The 10,473-nt window shown below is 35.1% G+C and overlaps 2 protein-coding genes across 3 annotated transcripts; one reads left to right on the top strand and one right to left on the bottom strand.

The window, feature by feature from the left end:
- Nucleotides 1-1,115: 1,115 nt before the first annotated feature.
- Nucleotides 1,116-5,787, top strand: LOC125839299 (leucine-rich repeat receptor-like serine/threonine-protein kinase At1g17230). 2 transcript variants are annotated; one of them, XM_049518287.1, is made up of 4 exons: nucleotides 1,116-3,780; nucleotides 3,874-4,520; nucleotides 4,615-4,998; nucleotides 5,622-5,787. In XM_049518287.1, exons 1-4 carry the CDS (start codon nucleotides 1,574-1,576, stop codon nucleotides 5,630-5,632), a joined length of 3,249 nt encoding a protein of 1,082 aa, XP_049374244.1. In that variant the 5' UTR covers nucleotides 1,116-1,573; the 3' UTR covers nucleotides 5,633-5,787. The 2 variants fall into 2 exon arrangements, with proteins under 2 accessions (XP_049374244.1, XP_049374243.1); XM_049518286.1 differs by having other exon boundaries at nucleotides 1,116-4,520.
- Nucleotides 5,788-8,125: 2,338 nt separating this feature from the next.
- LOC125839309 (serine/threonine-protein kinase WAG1) lies at nucleotides 8,126-9,615 on the bottom strand. Its single transcript, XM_049518298.1, has one exon. It carries the CDS (start codon nucleotides 9,608-9,610, stop codon nucleotides 8,165-8,167), a length of 1,446 nt encoding a protein of 481 aa, XP_049374255.1. The 5' UTR covers nucleotides 9,611-9,615; the 3' UTR covers nucleotides 8,126-8,164.
- Nucleotides 9,616-10,473: the final 858 nt, after the last annotated feature.

Genomic DNA, 10,473 nt, shown 5'->3' with positions numbered 1-10,473 from the left:
GGACTTTTTTTTGCATGAATCTAAATTAATCTGATTAGAAAGTGAATAATACCGATCATTGGATGAAAAATGAAAAATAAATAAATAAAATGAGAGTTTGAGCTCAGAAAATAAAGTCGTCTTCGATAGGAAGTGTTAAAGTGGATTTCTTGGCATGACTTTTGAATTAAACGAACCAGGAAGCAAATATCGGACATGAGGGAAAAAAAGAAGTAAAACTCGATTTGAGTCCAGAAAATAAAATCATATTTAGTAAAGAGCGTTTTACTCTCCAAAGTATACTTGTTCACCCCAATCTAAATTAGTCAAATTAGAAAATGAATACCACATTCAGGTGAAAAGTGAAAAATAAGAAAATTAAAGGACAATTTGAGCTATTGAAAAATAAAGTCGTCTTCGATAGGGAGTGTCAAAGTGGACTTCTTAGCCCAACTCTGAATTAGACATACCAAAATCAAATATCAAACGTCGGGTAAAAATTTAAAAAAAAAAAAAAGAACAAGTAAAAGTCGTCTTTGATAGAGAAAGTTTTTACCATAAAATGTGGATACTAAATACCGAAAAGTTGGAAAAAAGTTAAAAGAGGTAAGTAGAGAAGTTGGAAATTCCAGGAGTCCTAGTGGGAAAGAATTCCATAGCAAACAATCCCATATTGTTAGGCTTAAAAATAGTTGGCTAAAAGATAACTTCAAAGAAAAAATACTTCATATGACCAATCTCTATCTCTCTTTATCTCAACAACACTTAACATACATAGTGTAAAAAGCAACAGAATAATACTATTTGTGACCAACTAAGAGAATAAAATCATGATTTTTAGAATTACAACAAGAAAAAGATGGGAAATTAAGAGGAAGAAGAAGCAAAAAACAACAAGTGGTTAACAATTTTATCATCACCATATAGTTGTATTCATTCACATATCACACTCACATGTTCTAGTACTCCTTCCATTCTGTAAAGTTCTAGTTGACTCTCTCCCTTTGTGGTCCTTTTCCATTTTCTTGCCTTATCAATCAATCAACTTTTTTAGCCAATTTTTTTCTCTGTTTTCACATCCCTTTTTTATCCTCTTATTTAATTTTTAGTTAAACCCCATTTCTTGATTTTTAGTCTTTTGCATGTCCTGAGTGGCATTATTTTTCAAGATTTCATATTATAGCTAAACCCCATTTCTTGATTTGTAGTATCTTGTCTTTTGCATGTCTTGAGTAGCATACTATCCAAGATTTCATATTATAGCTAAACCCCATTTCTTGATTTTGTAAAACCTTTGGTGATTTGCATGTCTTGAGTGGCATGTTTTTGTGGTCAATAAGGTTAAAAACAATTCAAGATTTCATTTTTTCCTTTGCTTCTTGAAATTGGGTTGAGTTGTATACTGAGAGTTATGGGCCCTGGAATCTCAAAACTTGCTTAATGGTATCTGTTTCTTGGTCTGCCATTAGCTCTGTTACAACTTTTAGGCATTGCCATACTCATAAGTTTCCTAATTTTCATCCATAAAAAAAATATTGACATGACTTTAGTGTAAACTAAACAGCATGTCATTCATGCTCTTTTATCCTTGGAAATGGCAAGTTATAGTAACTCTGCAATCCAACAGCATTTGCTTTTTGTGCTGTTGATTCTTCTTTTCCTTACTGGTTTTGCTGAATCTTTAAATGAAGAGGGACTTATTCTTTTGGAGTTCAAAGAATCCCTTAATGATCCTGATAACAATCTTGAAAGTTGGAATTCTTCAAACTTGAATCCTTGCAAATGGGATGGTGTTAAGTGTAGCAAAAATGATCAGGTGATTTCTCTCAATATCGATAATCGTAACTTGTCTGGTAGTTTTTCTTCAAGAATTTGTGAACTTCCTTACTTGACAGTATTGAATGTGTCATCAAATTTCATTTCTGGTCAAATTCCTTATGATTTCGCGTCGTGTCATAGTTTGGAGAAATTGAACCTTTGTACCAATAGGTTCCATGGGGAGTTTCCTGTCCAATTATGCAATATTACCTCACTTAGACAGCTTTACTTATGTGAGAATTACATTTCTGGTGAAATCCCTCAGGATATCGGAAACTTGTCACTTCTTGAGGAGCTTGTTGTTTATAGTAACAATCTTACTGGAAGAATACCTGTTTCAATAGGTAAATTGAAAAAACTTAGGATCATCAGGGCCGGGCGAAACTATCTGTCTGGCCCTATTCCTGCTGAAGTTAGTGAATGTGATAGTTTACAAGTGCTTGGTGTAGCGGAAAATAGGCTAGAAGGGTCTTTTCCAGTAGAGCTACAAAGGCTTAAGAACCTCATCAACTTAATTCTTTGGGATAACTCATTCTCTGGTGCAATTCCTCCTGAGGTTGGGAACTTCAGTAAGTTGGAATTACTCGCGTTGCATGAGAATTCATTCAGTGGACAAATTCCTAAAGAGATTGGGAAGTTAACTAATTTGAGAAGGTTGTACATTTACACTAATCAGTTGAATGGAACAATTCCATGGCAAATGGGGAATTGTTTGAGTGCAGTTGAGATTGATTTATCCGAAAATCAGTTGAGAGGAAGCATTCCGAAAAGTTTGGGGCAACTTTCTAATCTGCGGTTGCTTCACCTTTTCGAGAACAGATTACATGGGAAGATTCCAAAGGAGCTTGGAGAGTTGAGGCTGCTTAAGAATTTTGATTTGTCAATAAACAATTTGACAGGTAGAATTCCATCAGTGTTTCAGCATCTTGCATTCTTGGAGAATTTACAACTTTTTGACAATCACCTTGAAGGTCCTATTCCTCGATTTATTGGCCTCAAAAGCAACCTCACTGTAGTGGACCTGTCCAAGAATAATCTTGAAGGAAGAATACCTTCAAATCTTTGTCAGTTTCAGAAGTTAACATTCCTGAGCCTCGGGTCTAACAAGTTGTCTGGCAATATCCCTTATGGCCTAAAGACTTGCAAGTCCCTCGAGCAGCTAATGCTAGGAGATAACCTGCTCACTGGGAGTTTTTCTTTTGATCTTAGCAAGCTGGAGAACCTTTCAGCTCTTGAGCTTTTTCACAATAGATTTTCTGGATTGCTACCACCAGAGGTGGGCAACCTTAGAAGATTAGAGAGGTTGCTCTTGTCAAATAACAACTTTTTTGGGCAAATTCCTCCTGATATTGGAAAACTTGTGAAGCTTGTTGCTTTTAATGTTTCCTCCAACCGGCTCTCGGGTGATATTCCTCATGAATTAGGGAATTGTTTAAGTCTCCAAAGGCTTGATCTTAGCAAGAACTCGTTCGCTGGAAATCTCCCGGATGAACTTGGCAGGCTAGTCAACTTGGAACTGCTTAAGCTATCTGATAATAAGTTTAATGGACAGATACCTGGTGGCTTAGGTGGACTAGCAAGACTAACGGATTTGGAAATGGGAGGCAATTTCTTCTCTGGTAGTATTCCTATTGAGCTTGGCTACCTTGGAACTCTTCAGATTTCTCTGAATCTGAGTCACAATGCTCTCAATGGATCGATTCCTAGCGCCCTCGGGAACTTGCAGATGCTTGAAACATTGTACTTAAATGACAACCAGCTTATTGGTGAGATTCCAACTTCAATAGGGCAGTTGATGAGTCTGATAGTATGCAATCTTTCTAACAATAACCTTGTGGGATCAGTACCAAACACGCCTGCCTTTAAGAGGATGGACTCGAGCAACTTTGCTGGAAATGTTGGGTTATCTGTTGGGTTATGCACGTCCGATTCCATCCACTGTGATCCTCCTCCGGCCCCTTGGATTGCTCCAAAGTCAAACTGGTTGAAACACGGTTCTTCTAGGCAAAAAATAATTACTGCTGTTTCTGCGACTGTTGGGATGATCTCTTTGGTATTGATTTTAGTTATATGTAGGATCATTAGAGGCCACAAAGCAGCTTTTGTGTCCGTGGAAAATCAAGTAAAGCCGGATGACTTGAATGATCATTACTTTCCACGAAAAGGGTTCACGTATCAGGACCTTGTCGATGCTACTGGAAATTTCTCAGACAGCGCGATCATAGGAAGGGGAGCTTGTGGTACTGTCTACAGAGCTCATATGGCTGATGGTGAGTTTGTTGCAGTTAAAAAGTTGAAGCCACAAGGAGAAACCGCGAGTGTTGACAGCAGCTTCCAAGCTGAATTATCTACACTTGGTAAGATAAATCATAGAAATATTGTCAAGCTATATGGTTTCTGCTACCATCAAGATTGCAATCTTCTCTTGTATGAGTACATGGGAAACGGAAGCCTCGGGGAAGTACTTCATGGGAATAAGACAACTAGTTTACTAAATTGGAATAGCAGGTACAAAATTGCCTTAGGAGCTGCGGAGGGACTATGCTATTTGCACCATGACTGTAAGCCACATATCATTCACAGGGATATAAAATCGAACAACATTTTGTTGGACGAAATGCTTGAGGCACATGTAGGAGACTTTGGCTTGGCAAAGCTAATTGACTTCCCTTACTCAAAATCCATGTCCGCGGTTGCTGGTTCATACGGCTACATTGCCCCTGGTAAGACCGGTGTTTAGGCACTTAAAACGATACTCTTTATTAGCATTACTTACATACAGAAGCTAACTAAGTTCTAGTTTTTTCTTTTTTTCAGAATATGCATACACAATGAAAGTGACAGAGAAATGCGACGTCTATAGTTATGGCGTTGTTTTGTTGGAATTGATTACTGGTAGGTCTCCAGTTCAACCCCTTGATCAGGGAGGCGATTTGGTGACTTGGGTAAGGAGATCAATTCATGAAGGAGTGGCACTAACTGAGCTTTTTGACAAAAGACTGGATGTTAGTGTTGCAAGAACAAGAGAGGAGATGTCTCTAGTTCTCAAGATTGCTATGTTCTGCACCAATACATCCCCTGCCAATAGGCCTACAATGCGAGAAGTCATCGCCATGCTGATTGAAGCCCGGGAATTTGTGTGCACTTCACCACCATCACCATCCTCCGAAACTCCTCTGAGTGAAGCTGATGCTAATAAAGGTGCATAAAAACAACTTCCTCTTTATCTTTCAATTTTTTCACTACAGTCAAACATCTCTATAACAGTCATCCTCTATAACAACATTTCACTATAACAAACGGGTTTTCTATGGAACCAATTTTCATGTTATGTTACATTACATGTTCTCTATAACAACATTTCGCTATAGGAGCCAAATATTGGAACAAGTAAAACTGTTATAGAGATGTTTGATTGTATATCATTTAAACACATATCGAATCAATACCTGTGTTTATAGCAGCCCCAAAAGAAAGGAATTCTCATTTTTCATGTCCATAATTCTAAGTTTAGTTAATAATAAAAGGAATTATTCAATACTGAATGGAGGTTCACAAAGAAAAATCAGCTAAATCACATACATGTCTGTTTACTAACAGCAACCAGTTTCTACATTTTTTTAGTAGCATTTGTGTATTCATGCTATACATGTCTGATAATTTCGATTCAGAATGTTGCACGGACTCTCCAAAAATATCATCAGACACTACTTTTGGAGGATCCTACATTCATCCAAGGATATTTTTTTGGAGAGTCCGAGCAACATATATTCAGATTATCATCCATAAAAAACTAAAATGCATCCACTTTATGTTTCTTGCAGGTTCTAATTAAGCAACCATAGACCAAAAAACAGAAAATTGAAGTTGTGGCTCATCTCAAGCTCTGCCAAATTTCTAATAGAGTTAGAAGGATCTTATTATTCATGTACACACAACTACCTTTGATACCATACTTCCCCTCTAATAATTATTAGTTGGCATTTCTTATCTATTTATCTTCTAAATTATATCTACTTCTATGATCTGTCTCCACATTAACTGCCTAATTGGTATTCAGTTACTAATCATTTGGTTATTTCTGAAATAATCTTATAATATATAGTCATAGTTGGCATTCTTGGTTTCCATAAAGAACATATTTTGTGCTTGGATTTGTATATACGGTCAGACCTCTTTATAATTGCGTGTTTGTCCGGACTATTGTTAGCTATTATAGTAAATGGTTCTTATATATCTATAATAACATTTGACATTTAGATGATCTTATCAGCTAATTGTTATAAGAAAAAAATATCTTTTATGTGAAAATAAAATTTCTAATTTTATATCTCAAACGGAAGTGAGAAATTTCGTATCAAAATTAACACCATTCAATACAAAAGGCAAAATAAATTAATATTTGTGTAATACTATTTTAAAAAGGTAATTTTATAAAGAATGTATTATTGATATAATGGCATAAGAAATTACTTGAATCCATTTATTGCTTAAGGCTATACTTAAAAGAATTCAATCCTTAACTTGTTAGTTGGACTCTACACGCTTTATTTTTCATCAATATAGATGATAACAAGGTATTTTTCCTGGTAAAGAAAGAATACATACCTAACTTTCGTCTATCTTTTAATAAAAAAATAATTATTATTATAAAGATATAGTTAAGTAACATTAATGATAAATGTTACTTTCTAGTAAAGGGACCATTGTTATTAGTCTTGCAACTTGTAACTTAATTTTTTGCAAAAATTCTTGTGGTCGGTCGATGTTGAGCTGTACTGGCAACTTTTATTTAATATGCAAGTAGGCTTTATAATTTATTTGAAACCTTCTGGAATAATTAGGTTTCTATCCATTCTTAAATTATTTTACAACTAAATACTATATTATTGTACTAGTATTAATTTGGTCCCTTCTCCCAGTTACCATCCACCAAAGTTAGGTTTCTTATTATATTAATTAATACGAATAATTAACAATAATAATAAATATTGCTGACTAATTATAAGTCAAAACCTTGGAAACCCATATGCAATTTGCATGAATTGTGGTACCATACCATATTGCTCCCACATGCCATCATATGTTCATGTTTAGTTTGATGTCCCACGTTTAACAGTGAATTATCACTCATTTTCTTTTTGTTACTCGTTAATGTCACTATCGATGATCTATAGCCTTTTATCATAAAAACTTCATGATAACTAGAAGACTACAAAATAAAATATGAATGAATGTCTGGCTATTTCTGCTTGGAGAAGAATCAATAGAATAGCTAATAGCATAACAAAAAACACATTCAAATAAAGTATAAAGAAAAAAATAATCGATATAATGTCTCGATCTTTCTTTTGTCATTTAATATTAGGTAAATTGTACATTTTTTTATACATGATATAAATATAGACTAAGAATCTGTTCAATGTCAATGTGTCATAATAATGTTTTCCAGCAAAAGTAAAGTTCCAACAACATAAAGATTGATCAATAATATCAAGACATTATTATGATGAGCATATTCACTTCTAACAGGAGTTTACAATTTTAAGAAATGGGACAAAATCATTCATTTAATTATTAAAATATCATATTACAAACTCATCATTAGCATATGTGAGGAACATCATATAAAGTAGCCTTTTTTTCTTTTCAATGCCAAACAAGAACATTTTTGGTCCAGCAACAACAAATGACAACATGGAAAGCAATTAGGAGTTTTTTTTTAAAAAAAAAAAAAAAAGAGAAAAAGAACTACTAATGTATTGTGGTTAAGGGGAATAAAAGGAAAGGAGACAATCATAATTAATCAAAAATATTTTTGTCAAAATCATGTAAATTTATTATTTTATATATATATATATAAAAGATGTGTTTAATGAAGTGAAAAGATGTGTTTTACTCGAGCAGATAGCTTTTCAGAAATAACTTTTATATTTTCTCACGATAGTAATAAAATTTACATACATTTTACCTTCTCTAGATTTTGCTTTCGAACTATAATGAAATGCTATTCTATGCATCATGCATCTATTAGCTTGATGTTAGTGCCCAATACAAATAAATTTTTATCCTTATTTTGGGAAAGATGCTTATAGAGAGATTATAGGGTTGGATTGAATGAGAAAGCATGTAAAAAAAAATTGATACATAATTAATGAAATACTTTTTCTTCCATAACTTTCTTTTTCATTTACAAATATGTATGAAATTTCCTTAAAAAAGGAAACAAACCAAAGAAGGAAAAAATTTGAACATCTCCCCCCCCCAAAATTGATGTTCTCTACCTCCTTTACAAACTTATACCAAAAAAAAAAAATTAAGGGGAAAAAAGACAATATAAATGGTTTTACAAAAGGTTGAAATGGATTTAAGCACATTTTCTAACCTTGTGATTAGTATGACAATAATAATTATGATTAGAGTTTAAATTGTACTTAGATCCCTTAATCCTCATTAGATAACCCAATTTTTTCCATAAACAACGCCTTCTTATTCTTGGTGATGATAATCCAGTCACGTGACTCACGTGCGCCTTACTCTTCGTCCTTTTTATCGTTAATCCCCGAACTTCCGGTGGCCGGTAAGTTCTGATCAACGGCCATTTTATTCCGGCGAAGAATGGGTGACGTTTAATATCTGTTGCACCCCTGGTGCATCCTAGCCTCCTCCTTGGATCCTTAACTAACAATTTCTCTATTAAATCTCTCAATTCAGCTTCATTTCCTTGAGTTTCATCTACGTAAAACTTCACTCCTTTGCTTGATGCTATATTGCGCAGGGTGGACTCTTTACTGTTTCCTTTAAACGGCGTCGTACCGTACAACAACTCGTATAGTAACACCCCAAACGCCCACCAGTCTACACCATTGCCGTGGCCGGCGCCGCTGATGAGCTCCGGCGCTAAGTATTCATGAGTCCCAACGCATGATCTGGAAAATGCAGATGTTGGCTCTGAGACGAACTCGGTCACTGTTTCTTCCCGTTGCCGGTCACCGTAACAACTGTTTCTTCTTCTAGATCCTTCTCGAATACGGGTAGTGAAATCTAATTTTGGGGAAACTTCGGATTTGAAACATAAATCGAAATCGGAAAGCATAATGTGACCATCTTCACGAATAAGTATGTTTTCAGGTTTCAAATCACGGTAAACTATTCCGAGAGAATGTAAATACTCGAGAGCTATGAGTACCTCAGCTGCGTAGAATCTGACTGATTCAACCGGTAGCCGATTACGAGGTTGCTTTCGGAGCAAGGAATGGAGATCACCATTAGGGCAGAAATCGATTAACAAGCAAGTATAATGTGAAACTTCTAAATGTGCGTAAAGCGTAGGTAGAAAAGGGTGATCTAAAGAGGAGAGAATCTCCGCTTCTGTTTGAACATGAGAAAGCTTCTTCGCCGTAAGCGAATCCCGATCGATAACTTTAAGGGCAAAATTAGCATGGTCATAATCCCTGAGACGGCAGAGGAAAACTCGGCCGAGATTTCCAGACCCAACAAGGCGGTGGAGTTTAAGGTGGCGGAGATGAAGAGCACCGTCGGAGGAAAGGGTGGTCACCGCCTTAATAGCGGACCAATTCGGGTCATGCTGGCGGTGTGCACGGCGGTGAAAATTGGGGATTTCTGCAGATGGATTGTTTGTAGATGACGTACATGAAAGACGATCGTTGAAGCTCAGTGTAAGACTACTACGAGCCAAACTGCTTCTCGCACTGAGTGTACGATCAGTTGTTGTAGTGGTAATGGAAGCACAGCTCGTAAAACTGAGATCAAGATCAGAATCTGGTGGATAAAGGGCATCTAATTCTTCCATTTTTGTGTTCAGAGAGAAAACTTGTGCTTTTTGTTTGTTTAGCTTTTGGAAAAATGTTGGTGAGTTTATGAGGGGGAATGCCACTACATTTTATAAAGGAGAATCAAATGACTTGAAGTGGAGTATTGATAAGTATTTTTTTAATTGAGCTTTAATATAAATATCAAACACGGTACACAACAAAAAGAAAAGAAAAAAGGAGAATCAAATGAAGAGAGAGGGAGAGTTAGGGGGACATATAATTAATGTTAATAACGTGGTTGGTTGACCCAACAAGAAGCTAAGAGAGATAGAGACAAAGGAAAGAAAGAAAGTGGTAACAAAGTTAGGTTTTCTAGAAAAGTTGACTTATAAGGTACTAAGGAGATAATTTAATTAAGAGAGAATAAATTGGAAGGATGCTTCTTACCATGTTAGTGAAAAGGAGTTTAGAAAGGTAATGGAAGCCGCCTAATTGACATTGGGATCTCTGCAATAACAGTATATTATAAGGTTGAAGTTTAACTAGTCGTTATTCAGACTGCGATCAAAATTACACAGTAAAAACTCTTAAGAATATAAAATGTTTGAAGAAAAGCGTATAGATTATATTTTTAAAGCATCTTTAGATCAACTAAGTTCAACATTATCATTATTTGAGATTACTAAACGAGGAGATTGAAAAAATGTATGAATATACATCTTGTTATAAAAAATAAATCTCAAACGTCAAAAAAATAACTTAAATTTACTTAACATGAGTACCGTCTACATAAAGCAAAAGAAAGGCCATATATGTTGAGTTTCCTCATTGGCTATTTAAGGATGTGATGATTTTTTATATGGGTTCGAACAACTTTTACCTTATGAGCTAGTATATGAAT

The sequence above is a fragment of the Solanum verrucosum genome, unplaced genomic scaffold, assembly GCF_900185275.1.
Source record: "Solanum verrucosum unplaced genomic scaffold, falcon-dt-bn FXZP01000170.1, whole genome shotgun sequence".
NCBI lineage: Eukaryota > Viridiplantae > Streptophyta > Magnoliopsida > Solanales > Solanaceae > Solanum > Solanum verrucosum.
This window is presented reverse-complemented; position numbering and strand designations above follow the sequence as displayed.